The following is a 24217-nucleotide window of genomic DNA, read 5'->3' as shown; positions in this document are numbered from 1 at the left end:
TTGTTGTGGTGTGGTTTACACTGGCCCGTGCGCATCCCTGACATGAGTGCAAAATTGAGTGTGACTGACCGTGTATGTGTGTCTGTGTGTGGGTACAGGCACATGCAGGCAGCGGCTGTACTAGGCAATAGCATTTGCCGCCCTAGGCAATTGCCTATGTCGCCTATGCCAGAAACGGCCACTGCTAAGGGGCCTAGCCTGAACCATGAAAAACCGCCCCAGACCATTATTCTTCCTCCACTAAACTTTACAGTTGGCATTATGCATTTGAGCAGGTAGCATTCTCCACATAACCGCCAAATCCAGATTTGTCCATCAGACTGCCAGATGGTGAAGTGTGATGCATCACTCCAGAAAACGCGTTTCCACTGCTCCAGAGTCCAATCACAGCGAGCGTTACACCTGTCCAGCTGATGCTTGCCATTGTGCATGGTGATCTTCAGCTTGTGTGTGGCTGCTCGGCCATGGAAACCCATTTCATGATGCTCTGACGAACAGCTCCTGCAATGTTGCTTCCAGAGGCAGTTTGGAACTCGGTAGTGAGTGTTGCAAGGACATACGCGTTACATGCTTCAGCACTCGGTGGTCCCGTTCTGCGAACTTGTGTGGCCACTTTGCGCCTGAGCTGTTGATGAACTGACTTGGAAAGGTGGCATCCTATGACAGTGCCACGTTGAAAGCCACTGAGCTCTTCAGTACAGCCCATTCTACTGCGAATATTTGTCTATGGAGATTGCATGGCTGTGTGCTTGATTTTATATACCTGTCAGCAATGGGTGTGACTGAAATAGCCGAATCCACTAATTAGAAGCATACTTCACAGACAGAAACAATTTCTTACATTTTTCTTCATGTCATTTACCCTCTCTGAGAAGGAATTTACCTTACAGCCAATTTGTAAGAGCAAGACGAATTGTACTAAAGAAACAGATTTTGATTAACATGCCAGTGACCAGTATTGTCGCTTTATAGAAAGGGGGTATGATAAAACAGTTGTAGACAAATGTCTCGATAACGCTTGCAAGGTTGAACGTCATAATCTGTTGAGTCCTCGCCCTATAGACAGTTCTCCTTCCCCTATTACCTGTGTGTCAGTCCCATATTTAAAGGACTGAAAGATACTGTGAAAGACCATTGGCGCATGTTAAGTTCAGATCATTGCATTGGCCATGCATGTAGTGAAAGACCTAGATTTACATACAAGAGATCTAGAAATATCACTTTGGATCAAACACTCTAACCCCAAATGGATTGAATGAGGTCCTGTTAGTTTTTATTAGATATATTGTTGAATATGAATTGTGTTGGACTCTGTTCATTTCAATATACTGTATGTATGCATTGTCAAGGAGCAGTTAGCTAAGGAGTGGAATGATGGTTGATCAGGTGTTGTGTGGATTGAAAGCACCTGTTATGTTGTGTTTGCTGAGGCTATGTAAACCCTGCCAGTTTGGTTGTTCATTATTACACAGTTACTGAGGAAGGCAGAAGCTGAAACGTCTAGCTTTGCCCCCTTGCACATATGGCATAAAATAACGTTAAAGATCCCATATTGTGTAAAATGGGATTTTCCATGCCTCTTTGATTCTAAAGAAGTTGGATGTGCTATCTAAACATGGTGAAAGTATCAAAACGCACAGTAGCCAACTAAATCCACACAATCCATATTAGAAAAGCGAGCCTCTAAACAAGCCGTTTGGACTTCCATAACTTTGAGGCGTCACAAAGGTTTGCTCATTATCATTTTTGTAAGAAATAATAGCAAACAAAGTGTTTTTTTCAAAGCGGTTGAGTGGTTGACATTGTTTATTCCCGGAGAGTTTTCCCTACATGTAGCTGCCGGGGTCTCACATTTCACTCTTGAAACGGTTAGCCAATCAGAATGTTAATATTAATGAGCCTTGAAGACACAGTGACAGAAACAGCCTGTAAGGCTCAGAGAGATGCTTGAAAATGAACGTGTAAAAATGGATTGAGAGTGTTTTTGGTACATGACACCACACACACAGCTTTGAATGGACCTCAAGACACAAAATAAAATACTGGAAAGTGGAGAATATGGGACCTTTAAGCTACACGAACTGAATCTTGCTGAGTGCGGTCCGTTTTTTGGATTGACATTTTGGTGATATAACATTCTCTTAGTGAGCTCCTTTAGTGAATCTGGGCCATCATCTTACCTCAGTTGCTTGTGTCCTCTTGCTTCCTTCATGAAATTGAGTGGAGAAACAAAAGGCTTCAAAGTGGAACCTCTGGCCGTCCTTTAAATTTTCGTCCACTTCGTTAATCAGATGTGAAACATTTAGAAAAAGTGCAAGTGTCATTCCGCTTCTGTGAGTGGGAGCGCTGAGATCCACTGCTCAGTGAGAAGCTGTGCGCAGGGCTGAGAATGGCAGGGAGCTGTTGTCAGTTGCTGCCCCAGGGCCATTAAACAGTTTGATGCTTTAGCCCTTGGGCAAAGACATGGGGAACTCTGGTAATTGGGAATCCCTTGTGGCTTCTAACTTTTGGCTGCAGTGGCACAGACTTGGTGTAACTCGTAATGATGTTTTAACTTTAGCTCCTGTCTGATTGAGATAATTCTTCACCTTTTTCTCAGACAGAAGGGCCTCTAGAGGAATGATTACATCTAGGGAATTTGTTTAATTTAACGTTTGAAAAAACTTTGCAAATCTACTTTGTTTCAGTTTTTTGTGCTCACTAAACTTTAATGGTCTACAGATTTTTTCACCGAAAATATAAAGTGAAATATATTTTGTTCACCTGTGGCCTTAGAATGAATTCCAATTGAACATTTGCCTCTTAGACCAAGGATGGTAATGGGATCCAAAAAATCTCCATAATCACCCCTTCCGATTCAGACGGTGGGAAGTTTTGCAGGCCTTACACACATCGAGATCTTCACATTTGAGCAGTTCCTATTCACACTTGATGTGGGCACTTTGGAGTTTGGGCGTGTCTTTCCTTGCACAGAGGTTTATTCAAAACCTTGGCTACTTTTTCCTTCCCATCAGGTGGAAAACTGAGTCATGGACTTTTCTCCTACACTCTGCTGAGGCATTAACATAAAGATTGAATTGGCAACATGCCCTTGGGACATTAATTGGATAAAAACATAAAATATATTTAACAAAACCTAAAATGACTAGGCTAATCCTTTTTTCCCAATAAGAAATCACTATAATATTTTTGTATTAAATACGTTTTATAACAAAGGTAAGTTTCTTAATTTTGAGTTGCTTTTAACTCAACTTACTGACAAGCCACTCCCGAATTGCATTGCTCATTGCATTGAAACTTTGTGCAAATACTTGTTATGGTAACGTGTGCATCTCATACCAATTGAATGTTCTTGGAATGTTGTCTTTTCTTATTCCTATAAATTTAAGCAACATGATGGAATCTGTCCTTTGCATCTCAGTATAGCCAATATGTATATAATGTATGATGCATCATTGCCATTACCATTGAGAACGGCAACAGGCAGTGATGTAGACTGGCTGTATTTTTCCATGAAATTCTGCAGCTTTAGTATTTGTATGGAAGGCGTTCTATATAAGAAAACCCACCTAATAATGTTAAATGGAAAGTACAATTTAGTGGTGGAAATAACAGTTTAGGAAACTAGGTTCTCCATCATCCATGTGATAATTCACGAAAATAATATATATATATTTATATATACTAAATATAGTGTATATATATACTGTATTATAAATACAGTATATATATTATATGTAATAATATATTTATATACTGCATTTTTGACTTTGTTATATTATATGTATAAATATATTCTAAATGCGAAAAAGGTACATCCAATACATCCATTTCAGCCCATATCCCTCCTCAGTGTTGAAGCAATCATCTACTTTGATGGCACAATGGTTAAGAAACTACTCAGAAAGGAACCAGCTATTTGGTACATAATTGCAAAAAGCAGCAATATCAGGCTTCTTAGGGTATTTAGAACACACAGGGAGGATTTGGCAAAGTCAGTCAGCCAGGAGAGATCTTCATGTTGTATTTTTAGATCTGAGAAATGAATTTGGTTCAGTACCACTCAACCTTCTGTGGGTAGCTTTTGATTTCTGTACAGTACTGAAGTACTCAAAATCTGTAATTAAAAAAGTCTATTTCCATATACATACAAATATGTTTTACAACACGGAATTTACCATGGCATGAGAGCAGCACTGGGTAATTGGTATCATGGCACCCTTCATATATGGACAATATGAAAACTATAATTACAACAGCACCCTGTACAAAAAGGATGCTTGCCAAGTTGAATGATAACCAAAAATGGGCTAGGATGAATGTAAAACCATGCAAATAAAGAAGCATCCTTATTGTCAAGGGGAAACTGTCAGAAGATTCTACATTGACAAGGAAGCAATTCCAACAATAAGGGAATAGTCAATAGTTTAGGGTGGTAAAACGCAAACCTTACAAAGAGCAGATTCAGGGGTTAAAACAGGATGTGGTAAGAGGTTTCAGGGGGTTCCCCAAATTTTTGAGTAGCCAGCCAGATGGGAGAAGTAGCCGACTAAGGGATGTTTGCGGTGGCAAGATACATTTTTCCGGTGATGCCATTTTTACCAAATTAATAAACAAACCTTAAATATGTTTATGAAAGCATGACAATTAAAATAACATAAATACAAGTTTTTATTAAAGGACCAATGCTGAATTGAAAAATTAACTGATAATGTTTTTTAATTGTGAATGTTTAATGTACTTTCTTGAGTCCAGTGCAATTTTTAAATTGTAGGAAATAAGTAGTCTAAAACAAAAATATTATTACAAATAGTAATAAATATAATACCAAAGTGCATATTTTAGTCTTCTCAGAGCAAATCTCTCTCCTGAGTACTACTGCACTCACAGAACTGAGATCCAATAATGAAAGAAACATAAATCAGTTTAAATAATGAGGAAATGCCCCCAATTTTACATGGTCATAACACGCATACTGGGGCTTTAACACACCCTCCTAAAACAGAAGCCCCTCTAATCTTTCCCTGTTCCTCCCTTTACTTCTCCCATTTATATTTTGAACATTGGCAAAATGGAGTCAGTGCAAGTGGGACTTGTCAGGATTGGTTAAACTTGGGTGGTAACATCAAAGTTAAGGACCAGAATGGCTTGCGCAGTTTAACATCACGTTGTTCAGTCAATAGCCTCTTTAGACACTTACACTTGTTATGTTACGTAACATTATCATCCTTAATTTGAAAGAGACGGAGGTAAGTGTTGTGGGACAAATTCTCAAATTTTATATCCTGCCGGTTTCCTCAACATTGCAGTTGCTCCTAACAGTTCTGCAGTCTCGGCCCAAATGTTGTGGTTAAAAGTATCAAGTTCCTGCGGTGGAAAAAGAGAATATGACGCCGCTGTCAGTGGCGGTTTATTAAGATCTTATGGATTAATTGACGCCTCTGGTTACTTATGTTACTGGTGTCAAATAAACTGAAAATACAGGCAGTGGTAGCCGCCATATTGGTCTGAAGTAAACGTTACTATGGTTACAGACATTATTTCCAGCCATCGCGAGATCGGAGGAGTGGAGTGACTCCTGTTAGCTGTACATACACAGTCTAGTCATTTTACTTCAGTCTGCTCCAGTGTGTACCATACATATGCGCAGTCACTCTCATTCATAAATTCGGTTGTCACTACCAAATTCTAATAGTGTGTACGTTTAGTGACATTCAGTTATAAAAGTAGCCAGCCAGACAGAGGTGAGTAGACGGCTAAATAGCCGGTAGCTGGCGCTTGGGGAACCCCGTGAGGTTTAGAGTGCAGAGAGAGGTAAATGTCAACATGCAAGCTCAAATTGTGGTGTCTGCAGGTCATGCTGATGTGGCCATTGATGGTGTATGATGCCCATAATGAATGTAGAAAAGTCCTCAGTGTTGAAGCAATCAGCTACTTTAGTTTTCATCTCCCTCCCTTTCCTTCCTCCCCAGCTCCATCTGTACGACATCGAGAGCGCTGCGAAGATCACGGTGCTGAGTTTCTGCTCCTATGTCCAGTGGGTGCCTGGCAGTGATGTGGTGGTTGCCCAGAACAGAGGGAACCTCTGCATCTGGTACAGCATCGACAGTCCTGAGAGCATCACCATGTTCCCACTCAGGGTGAGACGCCGTGCTGTGTGTGTGTGTGTGTGTGTGTGTGTGTGTATGTGTGTATGGAGAAAGAAGACATTAACATCACTGAAAGGTTTACTACATTCTAGGATTACACCAATATACAGGGCTGATATTGACCTTTTATTAAAAATTTAAAATTGGAAATTGGTCAGTTTCGTTCACCTCTGATGTGATGTATATGATGCTGTTTGATTGATTATGTATTTATTGTAGAATTGATAAATACTACATTAGTTGTTAGTTGTCTGTGGAATCCCTTAACCTGAACTGATTATAATGCTACATTTTGATCGGATTCCACACAAATATGCATGAATATGTCTTATTAAAAGCTTCATTGGAGCATACCACTCTGTTATCCAGGATTAATTTGGTTTTACCTCTCTTTCCCAGGGAGATGTTGTGGACCTGGAGAGGGCCAATGGGAAGACAGATGTGATTGTAACAGAGGGCGTCAGCACTGTGACATACACACTGGACGAAGGCCTCATTGAGTTTGGTACTGCTGTTGATGATGGGGATTATCACAGGTAGGCTTAAAGCCATATTTCGTTCCGATATGTATAGGGCAATATTGGCCTTTTATTAAAAATCAAATATGGGCCAGTCACTGCCACCTCTGATATAAGGGATGTGACACAGTTTGTTTGATTACATATTTATTGTAGAATTGATCAATACTGCACTGGTTGTGTATGGGAAGACCTTAACCTTAACCTGAATTGATGCTAATGAATTGTATGTATGAATGAACTTGAATTCTTATTCTTATTCATAGTCCTAGTCCTAGTTCTTGACCTAGACTTAGTCTTGGTCCTGGGTTTCTGTGGAGAGTTTTAGTGTCCGATGGTCTCAATGCCAATAGTTTCAGTGGCTTTTCCACCCTGCCAGTCCCCTGTTCCCCTGGGCAAATATAATGCACACATTACCTCTGCCTTTACCTACCACTGCCTCTGCCTGACGGAAGTCTCTTATTCCAGTATAAGCAAATGAGGCTAACATTAGCTGACTTGCTGCTGCGACATTACAACATCTACAAATAGATAAATAGATACAAATACAAAAATTACTTGGACGGCTGTTAATTTACATGAATAGGCCGCAAAATATTTAGATTAAATGGGAATAACTGACATTCAAGTATACTCTAGTTTAGGTTTCTGCCAGAATGGCAGAGAAAATAAAAAATCTCCCCAGGAAAACGCATTTTAAAAGAAGTAATGCCAAATTGTTTGGAATTGACATGAGCTGTTATTTATAAAACTCAGAGGCAAGCTTAGTGTGATGTTATGGGCTGAGACCATCATAAACCTGAATTAGTGGCTCAGTCTATATATACCATCTGACTAGAGCAGGTGGTATTTTGTGCTTTTTTTAAATTCCATCCGTCCATCCATTTCCTAGCCGCATATCTGGTTCAGGGTTGCGGTTGCAACAAGGCATGCAGAGCAGCCCAGAATTCCTTTTCCTCAGTGACTTCCTCCACTGCATGCTGGGAGATGTAGTCCCTCCAGTGTGTCCTTGGTCTGCCCCAGGGTCTCCTCCCAGTTAGTCGGTACACCTCCAAATGGAGGCGCCTGAGGGCCACCCTTACCAGGTGCCTGAACCTCCTCAACTGGCTTCTCTCAATGTGGAGGAGCAGCGGCTTAACTCCAAGGTCCTGAGCTCTTCACCCTATCATGAAGAGTGAGGCAAGCCACCCTGCAGAGAAACCTCATTTCAGCCACTTGTGTCCGCGATCTCATTCTTTTGGTCACTACCCAGAGCTCGATCCCAGGTGAGGGTTGGAGCGAAGATCAACTGGTAAATTGAGACATTTGCCATGTCACTCAGCTCTCTCCTTACGACCATGGTCTGATACAGCGCCCACATTACGGCAATGGCTGGACCTAACCACCGGTCAACCTCACGATCCCTTTTACCCACACTCATAAATAAGACCCTCAGATACCTGAACTCCTCTACTTGGGGCAGTGGCTCACCCCTTACCTGAAGGTGTGAGCCAGCATGAAGCCATGGCTTCAGACGTGGAGATGCTGACCCTCACCCCAAACCACTCCAATGCACATCAGAGATCACAGTCTGATGAAGCCAAAAGGACATCATCATCAGCAAACAGGAGAGATGCCACATCACCAAACTGGACATCCTGTCCATCAATATCATGAACAGGAGGGGGAACAAGGCATCCTTGTCAGAGTCCAATGCCCAACTTGAAGGAGCTTGACTTGCCAAGAATACAAACAGCACTCAATCCAAGTGTACAGAGCATGAATTCCACAGGGTACCTCTGGTGGCTTTTTCCAAAGCCACAAAACACATGTTAACAGGATTAGACAACTCCCATGACTCCTTGATTATCCAAGATGGTGATAAAAAAAATCCACATTGCTTGCATGAGCTTTTTTTGGGAGGCTGAGCAGTGTGATTCATCAATAGCTGGAACCAACTGCTTCTGTTGTCTCTGCCAAGGAGACTGGCTCAGACCTTTCAGAATCTTCTAGCCCTGCCTCCTGAACAGAGGAGTTGAGTATGTCGGGTTGAGGAGTGCTTCAAGGTGTTCCTTCCACCTTCTGACAATTTCCCCGATGGAGGTCAGTGTTTCCTTGCCCCTGCTGAGAACAGCCGAATGGTTTTACAGAACCTTGTGGAATACATAAGGGGCCATGTCCACCAAGCAACCTCTTGAGCACTTGAAGCACTGGTGCTGAGTGCTTTGGTGTCAGGTGAGCGCTAGAGTGGGGAGCGCTGAGAAGATGTCTCCGGGTGTTGTTGCTATGATAAATGTTAGCCTAGCTAATGTTAGCTACAAAACGGCAGTAAGCCAGCTCTTGGTCCCGCCCCTTCTTCATCCTCATTGGTCTGTAGAACTCTTAAGTGACATTGATGAGCGGTGCGCTTCAGACAAAGTTGGAATTGTTTTAATTTGAGAACAGGTCCAGCCTCACGGCGCTAAGCGCTAAAAAGAGGTGAGGTACCTGTTTTGGGTCGTAAGCGCTGAAAGCGCAACTTTTCCATAGGAAATAATGAAAAAACAGCGCTAGCGATTTTTTCACAGGTCTTCGGTGGACACGGGGCCTAAATGCTCTAAGGAGGGTGGTGGTGCTGCAATGTAACGACGGCAGCTTTCTCTATGGTCCAAGACAAATTTCTCTAAGGAGACCAATAAATTTAATCTTGAATCTTGAATCTAGAAAAAAAACTAATGGTAAAACTGACTTGGTAATTCAGGTGTTTGAATAAGAAAACAGTCCCACAGCCCATAACGTAACACTTCAGCAAAGCTGATGCGGCTGACACGATGGCTTGAACCCAGGTTTTCCAGTTGAAGGACGGTCTCTCTACTCACTACACCACCGTGCTGCCCTATATTTCTATATTTGTGGTCAAGTTGCAACTGTACTTGTACTGTGCGTCACCCTGCAGCTGCAACACACAATACTGTTGGAATCAACTCTGTTCGCTTTTGTTTCATGCTTTAGGGGTTGTCTTGACCCCCGACTCAGCTCTCCCTCTGTGTGTGTGTTTGTGCAGAGCCACAGCGTTCTTGGAGACTCTGGAGATGTCGTCAGAGACCGAGGCCATGTGGAAGACTCTCAGCAAGCTGTCTCTAGAGGCACGCCAGCTACACATTGCTGAAAGGTCAGCACACACATACACACACACATAAGATAGGATGATGACCCATGTATGATATACCAACCTATATATACACCTATATACCTCTTTGATGTACCCTTTCCGTCTCTTCTTCTTTTCTTCTTCTTTCCTCACAAACCTTAGGTTAATGTTGGACTCTTCCTCAGGTGGAGAGGTCTTCCTCCTAAAGGTAGATCATCTGTACAAAGAGAAATCCTGAGCCAGCGCATATCTCAACACTTTGTCGGTGTTGTTGTTCCCTAACCTAACCTAAACCTAATCCTAATTGTAATCTAAACCCTAAACCCAACCCTAATTCTAATTTAGCCCCTTGAAGTGACGACCAGCCAAAATGTCCTCATTCCAAAGGTCTGAACTTGTTCTCACAAGGACGGAAGCAGAAGGACACACACACACAGACACACACACAGCAGATGGCACAGAGGGCTGTGTCCCTCCCTGACCTCGTCCTCTAACTTAGCTAATCATCAAAGCCAGTTTTCAGTTTCCTATCATAAGCATTTTCTCTCTCTCCATCTTTATTTCGCTCTGTGTTTTGAGAAAGTTTTCAAATTTGCATTCTGCGTTGTCATTAATAATGCATATGCTGTTCGTTATGCATTGGCTTGATTTGCATAAATCATGCAATCGGGGAAAAGAACTGTTTTGTCCGGAGAGGAGAATGTTAATGAGAGAGGGAAGTGATGAAGACAGTGAGGCAGACAGAGGGAGATATTCAACTTTTTTCTTTCATGACTTGTTCATTAGTCTGATGCAACTGTTCAGAAAGAGTTGGTAATAAAGTGGCCAAATGTTAAGATGTGCCTTTTCATGGCTCAGCCCTCAGATCACAGCATATCTAAAGGCTAATTATACGCAAGCTCTAATTTATCTCTGTTCGTTAAGCGAACAGCCTTCCAGAGCTTTGACTAGTCAATATTTGTTTGGGCTTGCTCTATCTTCACTGGACTATATGTAGGAATATAAATCTTTGTGTGTTTGTGTTTGTCTTTCTTTCTTTCTTTCTTTCTTTCTTTCTTGTGCAGGTGTTTCGCTGCCTTGGGGGATGTCTCCACAGTTCGCTTCCTCCACCAAGCCAACCAGATTGCTGACAAGGTGTCAAAGGAAACGGTGTGTGGAGTTTCAGATCATCACAGACACAAGACACATCCTTGTATCTCCACACTGACCAGACGTACAATAGATGAGGCACAAAAGGAGATTGCCTTACAGCACAAAATTGGAAGAGAGTCCTGTTCTTTCAGTGCAAACAGAGCTAAAGCTTTCAGAGTTTCTGGCAATGGCAGATAGTGGAAGGAGTAAGTGGCTGATGAAAAAATCACTTTTAGCATGTTTATCCTTTTCAGTAAAGCGAAAGAGAAAACTGACACAAAGATCCTTTTTGCAACAGGGTTTATAGGAAATGGGGTCTTACTTTTGAGAAACACTAGCACAAACAATACCACTTGCATGAGAAAGAGGCTGCCAGTCGTCTTGACCATGGTTTCATTTGTTTATGGTAATTATACCCAGATATTACAATTAATATGACTATGATACTGTATATTGATGTTTAAATATGATACACATAGCACCTTTAAGGCAGGGTGACGCCCCGAAGCTGTTGAGTAAAATACTCCCGCACCACATTGGAATGGTGTCTCTGGTCAGATATTAAGGATTAATAAGATTAATAAAAGGCCAATATCATCCCGTAACAAAAAACAAAAAAATAAATAAAAAATAGAAATTGTCCAGTGAAATTTGAAATCCCAGAAAATCTTTAACTACTGTAACTGGTGGACAATCAAAAGGTTTCTAGAAACACATATCAGTCAATCTCTGTTAGAATTTCAAGGGATTTGAAGTTGGTCACTTTTTTATGTTAACAAAATCTTTGTTCTTGAAATGATTTAACATTTGCCCTACAGTATAAATTGTATACTTTTGCTTGTGTGTGTGTGTGTGTGTGTGTGTGTGTGTGTTCTGACCAGGGAGGGGATGGGACAGAGTTCTATCAAGTCCAAGCTCGTTTGGCCATGCTGGATAAGAACTTCAAACTGGCTGAGATGTACTACATGGAGCAGGTTGGTAAGCCCTGTGTTGCTTAAAAAAGCTGGAAGAAATCAAATAAATATTTCTTCAGCCAATCACAGTGTGACATTCAAATCTGTGATTCTTGTCTTGTGTATGATGCATTCATGTCATAGGAATAACTATTGGAACAACTTGGTTAAATGCAACAATGTGCACTGTTGCAGCTGATGTTAGTGTTGGTTCTGTTGTTGTTCTGCTTGACCTCAGCTCTTCGTTTGATGCTGTTGATCACAAAATCTTAGCCAATGGTTTTAGGGATTGTGTGGGAGTCTCAAATACTGCTCTAAACTGGCTTATTTCTTTCTCTGACAGAAAGTTCTCTGAGTAATTCCCAGCACATATGAGCTGTGGAGTACCGCAAGGATCCATTCTAGTGCCCTTACTATTCTCTATATACATGCTTCCACTTGGCTATATAATTTGCAGTCATAATATCTCCTTCCATTGTTATGCTGACAACAACAACAACACTAAAAACCTACACACTAATAACCCGGTTTCTCTCAAGAATTCTTTGACTGACATCATCAAATGTTGGATGCCTCTAAACTTTCTCCAACTTAATGATGATGAATCTGAGGTTGTTTTATTACACCTGCTGATAATAATTCAAGAACGTCTTTGCAACCCGGCAACCCACAATAAACTGTCTGCTAGAAATTTGGGAGTAATCTTTGATTCAGACCTGAACTTTGAAAATCATGTCCATTTGCTTCCAGTTCATTTCAGAATTGATTTAAAAATTTTACTGATTACTTTTAAGGCATTAAATGGTCTTGCCCCAGTTTACATTTCTGAGCTTTTATGTCCTTACTCACCTAAGCGCAATCTTAGATCTGCTGCTGAAGCCTTACTGTCTCTTCTGTGGTCTAGACTAAAGACTTATGGGGATCAGGCTTTTGTTCTCAGGGCCCCCAAGCTTTGGAACAACCTACCTGAGGAAATTTGTTGAGCAAACTCATCATCATTCTTTTAAGAAACTATTAAAACTCATTTTTATAAATTAGCATTTTTTATATAGCTGGTTTTTATTATGATCTATTCCTTCTTGTGCTCTTTGTTTGGTTTGTCCTCATTGGTGTTTTATTTGTTCTATTTTATTTGGCATTTTTATGGTTTTCTTATGGCTTTTAATGTGTGTGAAGCACTTTATAACAATTGCTTATCTCTTGGACTTTATTGCCTTATGGATTTGGATTTATCTTATTTTTGTAAAGCACTTTGTAGTGAGTTCATGTTTTACAGCAAACCAAACATTGTAATGTCAACCACAAACCAAAAATCCTGCAAGTAGTGGTGTCCTGCAATGGCATTTTAAGAGCTGTGGTCGCAAAAAGGCCAGTGATGAAAATCCTTAATTTTATTGGTTTAAATATTGGTTGGTTTTCATATCATTCCCCACACTTTACTACAGGTATTTTCTTGTCGCTGACGTCAGTATTCAGGAAGTCAGAGAAATCCGTGTCCCTCACCAAACCAAGAGTTTTCAAGATAGATACATTGATTGATGGATTGGATGTGTCAAGTGTTTAATTTCATGCTTTCTGTTCCTGCAGAATGCCGTAGATGAAGTGATAGAGATGTACCAGGAGCTCCACATGTGGGACGACTGCATTGCTGTGGCTGAAGCCAAGGTATTGAGGGACACCAGTGCAGTTTGTCTGAGGGCAGTTTGGTTCTTGTTGGGCATATTTGATTTGTTTTCATTGTGTGCTGTACACAAATGTGTTGTAACTTATTCCTGTGGTAAGTGGCCATTTCACACCTTCCATTCACATCTATTTGAGCCTCTCTGTTCAGCAGTTTTGAAGTGAGTGAACAAAGGTGATTGCTCAGACATGCCGAAGCACTTCTGTTGTTGCATCTGCACAGCCTTTTCTGTTGTACAATTATCTTTTGATAATTGTGTAATTACAGTGTGATTATTTAATAAAAATTTGCAGGGGTGGAAAGAGTGCTTCCATATCCTATTCAAGTAGAAGTAGTGTTACTTTGCTGAAATTTTACTTTATGGTGTAATAATCTACTTATTTATTACATTTATTATTTAATTAAAGTGAAAAGTAGTTTATTTAAACCTGCAATAAGCAGACCTCAGTCATAACCAATCCTGAAACTAATTTGTGCTATGTGGAGATTTAATTGAGACATAATGATATAAACCAATATCCACACACGTGGGCCAGCTGTGTTGCTGTTTTCACCTCTTTTCTAAAGCTTGTTGTCAAATACGTACACTTAGCTATTAGAATTTATCCTTCCATTTGTCGTTCGTAGGCTTCCATACTGCAGTGGCTTTGCTGTGTGTTATTTACAAATGTGTTGCAGTTTCTGTCGCCCTCTAGTGCTCAGAAATATCGCTTATTGCAGCTTTAAAATGTACTCAGTTACCGAGTTACTACTGAGTAATAAAAACAGCCATCAGTCATTGTTATACTTCAGTCAAGACATATTTAATTAAAAGTGAAATTACTGACAAAAAATACTCAAAAGTACACTGAAAAGCTACTCAGTTACAGTAATGAGAGGAATGGTCTTATTACTTCCACATTTAAAAATATGCAATATACAACAATTAAATGCGATTGAAGTGAACATAATTTTTGTGAAACATGTCAAATATTGGTGTTATAATCCCCCCACCCCAAAATAACCTAAGGGCCACCCAGAGCTGGACAGCCTGCGTGGGAACTATTACCGGTGGCTGACGGAGACGGGTCAGGACGAGAAGGCCGGCGAGGTAAAGGAGGGCGAGGGAGATTTCCAGGGCGCCATCAACCTCTACCTGAAGGCCGGGCTCCCGGCTAAGGCCGCCCGCCTCGCCATTGGCCGGCCAGAGGTCACCAACAACAGCGACGCCGTCAGCCGCATCGCCGCCGCTCTCATCAAGGGAGAGTTCTACGAGAGGGTGGGTGTGCTCTGTTTTCTCAGATTTTTATGTCCCGCATGGTATGTGGGAGATTATGTCATCATGGTGGCATCTCTGTCTGTAACAATAACTCACATTTGATTTTGGAGCACTTTGCTGCATACATTTACATATTAATAAAGAAAAACTGATTTTCTTGAAACCACTATAACTCCTTAATGATTTAAGATACAGAGTTTATATTAATACCACCCATGTGCTATGTGAAGACAAGCATGTTGACATAGAAAAATTTGCTAAATTAATACATTAATTAGTTAAATTAATAGACTCATTAGCATAACTGGTTATCTATATATATCATGGTTATTATTGCAGGACATTAGGCAGCTCAAGTGCTTGTCTTTATCTTTATTATACGTTCTTTTGGGTGCCTGAATCGCTCGACAAAATCTGAACCAGGCTAGGGAACCAGGATAGGGAAATACTGAATACTGGCATGAAAATGGTACAATTTAAAAATATTGAATATTGGCACAAAATATTGGCTTTTCGACAACTTCAGTCCAATAATATCGGTATCGGTGTTCAAAAATCTGTTATCAGTCAAACCCTATCCTTTACCCGCTCTCTCGTCTCCTGCTCTATTCCCCCTTCTCTCTTTACCTCTTGCTTTCCTTTTCTCCCTCACCTCGTCTCCCTCTCTTTTCCTAACAGATGCCAGGAGAGGAGAGGTATCTCTGTATCTGCGAGGAACAATGGTTCTCTCTTCTTTTTTTCCAATCTCTTCTACACACTTTCTCTCTCGCTCCATCTGTTATTTCTCTGTGTGTCTCTCTCTGCAGCCATCTGTGTGAGAACTCTATTCTTCTTTTCCTCCAGCCATCTGTGTTTGCATAACAGAGGTGGGAAAGAGGCTCAGAGAGTGAGGGAGAAAGTTGGGAGTAAAGTTTGCTGCTGTCTCCTGATGGTAAAATATCAGGTTAAACCGATGTTTGAAGGCCGCTACGGATACTGATATTTTTGGTCGAAGCTGCCGATAACCAAGATTTTTCGCCAACATTCAGTGTCTGCAAAGAAACTCTGTGTTTCCTCCAGAATTTAATTCTGCTTCCATGGGACACTATAACTCTCCATTGAAACCCATACTAATGAAATTGTTTAAGGTGGATTGTTGGTCCATTTTAGAACACCCTCCTCCATTTTCTCCACTTTCCTGTGTCCCCATCCTCTTTCTCACTCTTCTTCTTCCCTCATTCTGCTCCATCTCACTCTTACTTCTCCATCCTGCTGAAAAGGAAGAGGCTGATGGAGGAGGATGAAGGAGGAAGAAGAGTGAAAAGGAGGATAGAGAGGGAAGATTAAGGAGGAGAAGGATGGAGAAGCATGTTTCGGCTTAATATATCAGTTTGCCCTAGTAAATTGATTTGTCTCTATCCCTCTCTCCAGGCAGGAGATCTGTATGAGAAGATCAGAAACAACCAGAGAGCTCTGGAATGCTACTGCAAAGGAAATGCCTTCAGGAAAGGTACATCAACAGAGAAGTAGCTAGCATCTATACCTCTGTTATTCTACCATGTTATTTTAGCCTTCAGTTGTTTAATATTTTTCTGCATTTTCAAGAAATTTGAGACATTTTGTGATGATTCATCACTGCTATGAGTTTCCAGTGCAAATGAAAACCTTAAACACCTTGAAAACCCACAAAACACAAAATTGATACAAGAAATTTTGCCTTGGAAAAGTTGCTAGTCAAAAGTTGGAAGTCAGAAATTCCCAGCTGGTTGGTTATAACATCCGCCTGTTCCAGCGGTCCAGCTGGAAAAATCAGTGAAGAAACATGGACGCCTACGACATTTTCTTTGCCCAACGTAAAATACTGTTCCCCAGCTAATGTTATGTCAGTGATAGTTGGCAACGTTTGCTAACGCTTGCTAGTTAGCATAGAACGGTAGCAACTGTAAGTGCAACTTCACTTTTCAAATCTATACGTTTAACCATTTACTACACAGGTGTTTTGATAGATTTAAGTCATTCGATGCTGAAAACTGAACCTAAGTGTATTTTGAGGATTCTAAACATTAACGTATTAACATATTAAACGTAACGCCGTGTAGCGTTTACACTGTATGCATCTTGGAAACCTTGGGGTTGAGAAATGCTACATGGAATTCCGACTTGAAGGGCCGTTCCATTACATTTTTCCTAGAAGGAAGTTTGAATTTTTGATTTTCCAACATCTCTGTAATGGAGCTATAATCCATTGCCTGAACAGGTGGATGAATAAGCAGTGTCATTATGTACGTAATATGGCACAATGGAGTAAGTCTTCAGAAAGAAACGTGAAACCTCACACTTTAGCATGCTATTTTCATAAAAAATGGTGAGTGGTTTTATTCATTTTTGAGGAATCTAAGGTACACTTTCTGATGGAGGCCTATGCCAGCGATGACTCGGCAGAAAGTGGCTCCCAGGTATCTCAGTCGTGTGAAAAGTTGGAGGTATGTAGCTGGGTGTATGTATAAGTTTGTGTTTATGTTTCTCTCCCTGTCTACCTTAGCGGTGGAGCTGGCTCGCCTCGCCTTCCCAGCCGATGTGGTGAAACTGGAGGAGGCCTGGGGAGACTATCTAGTCCAGCAGAAACAGATGGACGCCGCCATCAACCATTTCATCGAAGCTGGGTATGTAATGTCTGGGAGGGATGGAGAGAGGAATGAAGAAAGAAAGATGTGGACGGATGGAGAGGAGGAAAAGATAGTCAAGCTGCTGATGTATTGTGCTGATATTCAATATCTTTAAATTTGTTTAAAGATTTATACAATGTTCCCTTGAGAATTGTATCCTTGTCAGGGTGGAAAAGCCTCTGAAACAGCATTTAGACCATGAGACACTAAAACTCTCCACTGAAACACAACATGAAAATATAGTAATAAAACTGGCCTAATCAAATCCAGAGAGTTTCAGAGATAATTGAATATGCCACTGAGAGTCATTTTCATACAACAGGTACATTTTGATGTCTGTTGCAAGGCTGATTAAAGTATCGTTTAAGTGTGAGTCTTTGTTAATGCAGTTGGTCCAGGAAGAGGAGTGGCAGTAGGTGTGTGTGTGTGTTGATGAAGTGACTTATAACTAATTGACTGGTTAATCACATAGAGATGCTCACTGCTGTTCATTAGGCTGCATTGCTCTGGTCCCCAGGGTGCACACACACACACACACACACACACACACACACACACACACACCTACACACACACACCCACACACCAAATGGACCGAAGGGAACATTGATGATGCTGATTCATAACATTATCTAATTTTAGCAGTCAGTCACTTCATGTTATCAACGTTATATTTATCTCTAAACCAACTAGGCCTGTAACTTTAGCTATCATTAGCAGTCAGCTACATATTTGTCTCAATACCAACTAGATGTAATTGTGTAAGTTGCAGCCTATAACTTAGCCTGGTTCCATAACTATTATAACTACTTTTATTTATAAAAGGCAGCAGTATAAAACAGCAGTTTTAACCAGCTAAAGTTTCCTAATCCTAACGTTAGCTAGCAGACACGGCTAACATGAACAGTTTGACTGTCAAAGAAGCTCCACTAAGGATATGAAGCATAATATTAACATAATGCTGACTGTTAATAAGAAGATGTTGGTTTGGAGATAAATATAAGTGAGGAGCCTGGTCTCTGAAATTTCATTAAATGAGCATGAAGTCTTACAATGCAAATATGTACAAAAGGTGAGAGACATATGTTCTCCCGCCATAAAAGGATTATGTGAAGGAGACACCACACACACACACACACACACACACACACACACACATAGGTACTACAATATACATTTTCTCTACTCTCATCTCCTCCTAGCTGCTCCATTAAGGCCATAGAGGCGGCCATTGGGGCTCGGCAGTGGAAGAAAGCCGTCCACATCCTGGAGCTGCAGGAGGATTCATCGGCAGGGAAATACTACCTGAAGATAGCTCAGTACTACGCCTCCATGCAGGACTATGAGGTGAGAGAGATGGAGGGAGGGAGGTAAAGATGAAGGAGAAGGGAAGGAGGGGAAGAAATGTGAGTAAACTGTGACCTTCAAGTGATCATCATAAGGCACCACAAATGCCAACAGAGCTAAAAACTCATTTGTATTTTCAGAAAAGCATTCATTTATGTTTTCCTGCTCACCAGAAGAGCAGGTATCTGCATGTGCTGAAGAGACTATAGTATTTTCATTAGGTCCTTGTTGAATTGCCATGTCTGTGGTAGTGACCCTTATAGACCAGCTGATAGCCCGTAAGCTACAGCTCTTTTTGATGCTAGTTTTCACTGCAGTTGCTCTGGAAGATTGATTTTTCCACTTCACATTTCTCTACAATTTAAATTGCTTGTGGAAGCATTTGGCTAGCTAGTAGAAGATTTATTTGAGGTTTCGTGGTTTCCTGATTAGGTAAGTTGTGTCATTTCCCAACATTAGATTGATTGGTTTAAGTTGTGCATGTTGTTAGTTGGACTTCTTCATTGCAAGTGGGCTTAATGCTTTGTTGAGGATGTAACCTAACGTTAGCGTAGGAAGACTTGCTATCTTCATATAATCTTACATCAGTTTGGTACTTACTAGGGATGGGACGATATATCGAAATACAATATATTGCAATACAAAAGTGACAATACGTATCGTGGGGCAGAAAAATGAATGGTGATATTAGCTCTATTTTATTCTGCTGTAGTAATCACAAATTAGTCAGCTTGACCATCACAATTTCACAAGCTCTCCATTGTAATTATATTATTTGTACTTTGTAGTGACATTTTTAAATTGTTGTTTACATTCTAGCAGCCAATGCCATCACTAGAAAAATTTGTGGCTCAGAAATAAACATAATCAACAGTCAGACTTTGTTGGCACTGAACTTTTATTTATTACATCGTATCATGGTTGTATTGAATCCTGAACCCCATATCGTGTATCGAATCGTATCGTGAGATAAGCAGGTCGTCCCATCCCTAGTACTTACTATGATGTATATTACATATTTACCTCATAAAGATTTATGTCAGTCTAAAAAGGTGTGGAAACTATTCTGTAAATAAAAAGGCGAGGAAACTGAGTTTAGGTGGGTTTACCCTCCATTACATCCCTGAATGCTACACTAGCCGTGAGAAGGAAAATGGCAGTGAGGGAAATGAGCAATGACAATTTCCCACAGGCAATTGAAATATGTCTTTCTGCTCATCCCTCTGAGATAAACACACACATGCACACAAAACCCTGTACATGCATTTCAGCCAGGAAGGCAGAGCCCAGGATCGCCTTCAGTGCCCCTGGAGTAGTGTGAGCTGCCTTGCTCAAGGGTGCTTTGGCAATGATGACAGGGAACTATGGCTGCAATCGAAGCTTAAATATGAGAAATAAAGGAATGGGGAAATGTGGAGGGAGAGGCGAGAGAGAATCCGGGCATAAATTCAAAGAGAAACGAGAAGCAAAAGAGAGATAATGGTGAACTGCGGCATGTTGTGCTTGTTATGATGAGCCAAGCTTAGCCAAACACTCTCTGCAGATTGCCAGGCTCTGAAAATAGCAGGCTATCTCGGTCTGTCTGCTCCTTGGGTGTATTCACAGAATGTAATTAAGATAACAAGCCTTTGCTCTCCAACTTCTGGAATTTGCAGGAAAGACTAAATGCAAATTGAAATGATAAAGAAAGCAGACACCCGTGGTTTTCATGGGGAAACAGGGGTGTTTATCCAGGAAAAACATTGACTAGACTTTTCTCAAACAGAATAGACGAAATGCCAACACCTGCAAATGTGCCAAACTCTCTCCCATTAGCTATCAATTCTTCTCGGGGAGAATATTGTCTCTGCATGCAAAACAGAAAAGATTTGACTGTTTTAAAGGGCCAATCACAATGCAAACAAGGGGGTAGCTCTGCCTCAGAAAGTAAGTAAAACTGATTGACTGAGCTATTCATTTAAAGATGATGATGATGGTGTGTGACAGCGAAGCATAAGTTTCGAATATTTACATGTTTTATTTGTAGACAGAGGAGTCTTTTAAGTTTTCACATGCTTGCCATACATTTTTCATTTTCATTCGTCCTTTTTCAATCAGGTCATCTCATTGTCTCGTCATTAAAACATTATTCCATCAAATTCTACTTTATATGAAGAAGTCACAAACATAGCAAATGTGAAATATGACTTAAAAATCATTGAATTGATTGCTAGAAATTCTAATTTCAAAGTGTTTTGCAGTGCATTTTGTTCCGTTTAGCAGGTGCATCATAGCAGAAACCAACTAACTAAACTAACTGTGATCTGGTAGTATCATTACCAGATTTAAAACACAGTAGAGATTGAGGTACAGGGAAGCTTATAATGCAATGCAGACCAGCCAACGTTTTGATATAAATCACAATGGTTTGTGTGAAATTTATCTCCTGTAATAAAACTAGGCTTGGGCGAACATTTTGTGGGGGGGTATTTTATTTTATTTCTTCTAAATTACATCAAATTTCTAGGCTATAATAATAATAATTATTATTAACAGCCTAGAAATTTGATCTTACTGTTCAAGCATTGGAGGAAACAATGGCCATTTGGTATAATTTGCTCATTCCTGCTATTTCCGGAAAAACGGGCTGATTGTGGAAAAGGGAACCCACTCGAATTAAAAAGACTAATTTTTCACTTCAAGTATGATTATTTTAGTTTTTTTTACTATCCTACCACGAGTAGATTATAGGTTTATACATTTAAAAGTGATATTCGGTATCGCAGGAAATATCGCGATATTCACAAAATATTGCGATGTTCGATAATATCCAATATCAGCCCAAGCCTAAATGAAACACAAGGCACTGTGGGAAACTGCATTCAGTAGCTTCGAAGTAGACGGGGCACCATGATAATACAAAATGTCTCCATATTCAAATACTGACATGACTGTAGATTTTCTATTATCAAAAGACAAGCATGCTACAAAATTCTTTTTTTTTCTCAGTTTTTAGGTAAAGGTCTTGAATGATAATTTACTATATGGCTATATTCCAAGGTATTTGTATTATTGCACAAGTTCAAGTTGAGTACCATTTAGTGTATAGATACTAAGATTAGCAAAATTTGTATTGAGAGTCCTAGTGAATAAGATTTTTTTGTCTGAGTTCAAAGAAAGAGATTGATGAGGGATATCTGGAGAGCATCAAAGGCACTCTATAATCTAGTCTCCCTCTAAGTCTCGGTCAGTCTTGTGTATGTAACCATAATTGACATGCTTAAAAATGGCCTGAAATGGGAGTGTAATTCTGTTTGAAATATTATTTGCACCACCTACTTGTGTCTCATACAAAAAATATGATTCTTTTCCGCTTTGCTCCATCTCAAAGCTGCAACCAAAATTTGCTGGTTTCATCATCTTTTCCTAAATGCCGTTTGAGCCTTTTGCATTATGTTCTCTCCGCAGAATTGACCTTTAAGTGTTTCAATACCTTAATGCGCTGCGGATTTTCCTCAAAAGGTCAAAAGGTTTTTATTTTCGGTTGTGCATTCCAAGTGATCACAAAAGACTATAGTCTGAACCACTTTGTCTCCTCACAATTACTCCAAATACTGTAGTTCTGTAGAATATGAGCTTGTGATATTCAGATTCTGTGTGTGCGTGTGTACTGTGTGTTTGTTACTACTGTCTGTAGGTGGCAGAGCGGCTGTTTGTGAAGGGCGGTCACATTAAAGATGCCATAGACATGTACACTGCAGCTGGACGCTGGGAGGAGGCTCATAAGGTCAGTATGGACACAGAATCACACACACACACATACACACACACACACAATATACAGAGTAGGGATAGACCAATATGCAATTTTGATGGCCGATGACAATGATTTTTTATTGAACCTGCCGATAATGTTTTGAAATTCTACACGCCATGTATTCAGTGTTTCCCCCAGAATTGTATTCTTGTCAGGGTGTAAAAGCTTCTGAAACAGCATTTAGACCATGGAACACTAAAACCTAGGATAATAATCATAATAATAATAAAACATGCATACTTGTGTGGAATGAATGAAATAATAATTGTCACTGGTGTGCTCTGTGTTCAGCTGGCAGTGAAGTGTATGACGGAGGAGGACGTATCGGCTCTGTACATCAGTAGAGCTCAGGAGCTGGAGAGAGACGGGAAGTACAAGGAGGCAGAGAGGTAAACTACTGTTTCATTAATGTCAAGTCTCAAGTCAAGTCTACAAATAAAGAGTCCAGATATTTTGTTTTCTTAAAGAAAATTATTCCATACAAATTCAGAAAACAGAATTTAAATTCAGTCGTCTGCTGGAACAAATCTCATCACTTTCAATCTAAGTAATTTACACAAACACAAGATCTCAAGTCAAGACTTTAGAAGCCGTTTCAAGTCATCAAAGTACAAGTCAAAGTCAAGTCCCAAGTCACCAGAACCCAAGTCAAGTCAAGTCTCAAGTCTTCTCTTTATGCATCAAGTCAAGTCTCAAGCAATTAAAATTGTGACTCGAGTCCCCACCTCTGGCGATACATGATTAAAAGATTCATATAATTTTAACACAGTGAACAAACTACTGTATGTAGAGCTCAAATGGCTCAGTAAGAGCTACCGCGTAGACCAGCCACTAGAGGGCTTCCAGTGTCATTTAAAGAGTCTGGTCTCCCCAAGCGGCCAAAACCTCGGGTGAATTTTGAAGCCAATAAGGAAGTGTCGGCTGGTGGCAATTCCTCCAACGTCCGCTAGGGGCCCCCTCCAAAAAGACTCCAAACCTGGCCCAACTCCATGCAAGTCAATGGGACCACAACCCAACTTCGCACTAAAAATATAAAGTCAGTAAATTTTTTTGGCAAGAGGTCTAATTTCACTTCTTCTAATGTGTGTCCTTATGGCGATTTTCAAAATAATTGTGTCATTAACGGCATACAACGGATATAAAACAGGGTTGTTTTCCTAGTGATTGGCAGGTCACCTGTCCAGTGATCGACAGGTCACCGATTATGGACCAATAGTAGGTGGAGCTGCGGCTCTGCGGACAACCCGAATTCTACCCTTACGCTTAAACCTTAAAGCTATGATCCACGATTTGTGGTCCATTTATGCTCATGTGCACCCTCTTGTGGCTGTGCAAGAGGAATTACAAAAACATATGCCCCAGAATGTTAACAGTTTGTTTTTAGCAAAAGCTAACCTTGCTGGCTTGTTGATGGGATTCGGAAATTACAAATACACTGTAAGCCCTGTCCGGACAGGATTATTAACACAGGACAACATTGGTAATGTAATTAAGTACCTTGCATGTCAGTTTTTTTAATGACCGATTCGGTTTGAACTGACACAGTCTCTGCGCTCATTGACAAGATGATTGAGAAAGATATTTTATTAGATATTTTAGATATTGCATATATCACAGTAGTTTTTATAAT

At 40.4% G+C, this 24217-nt stretch overlaps 1 protein-coding gene across 1 annotated transcript in view; it reads left to right on the top strand.

The window, feature by feature from the left end:
- ift172 (intraflagellar transport 172) overlaps window positions 1-24217 on the top strand; it is a 70738-nt gene that overhangs the window by 22024 nt on the left and 24497 nt on the right. Inside the window, exons 16-27 of the mRNA XM_071910549.2 lie at window positions 5973-6140; window positions 6549-6685; window positions 9690-9797; window positions 10841-10925; window positions 11789-11881; window positions 13448-13525; window positions 14551-14799; window positions 16210-16288; window positions 17321-17441; window positions 18647-18791; window positions 22468-22557; window positions 22879-22976. Coding sequence (XP_071766650.2) covers window positions 5973-6140; window positions 6549-6685; window positions 9690-9797; window positions 10841-10925; window positions 11789-11881; window positions 13448-13525; window positions 14551-14799; window positions 16210-16288; window positions 17321-17441; window positions 18647-18791; window positions 22468-22557; window positions 22879-22976 — 1451 coding nt within the window. The remainder of the gene's footprint in view (window positions 1-5972; window positions 6141-6548; window positions 6686-9689; window positions 9798-10840; window positions 10926-11788; window positions 11882-13447; window positions 13526-14550; window positions 14800-16209; window positions 16289-17320; window positions 17442-18646; window positions 18792-22467; window positions 22558-22878; window positions 22977-24217) is intronic.

Source organism: Centroberyx gerrardi, chromosome 18, assembly GCF_048128805.1.
Source record: "Centroberyx gerrardi isolate f3 chromosome 18, fCenGer3.hap1.cur.20231027, whole genome shotgun sequence".
In the NCBI taxonomy this organism is placed as follows: domain Eukaryota; kingdom Metazoa; phylum Chordata; class Actinopteri; order Beryciformes; family Berycidae; genus Centroberyx; species Centroberyx gerrardi.
Note: the sequence above shows the minus strand (reverse complement) of the source record. Positions and strands in the feature narration are given on the sequence as shown.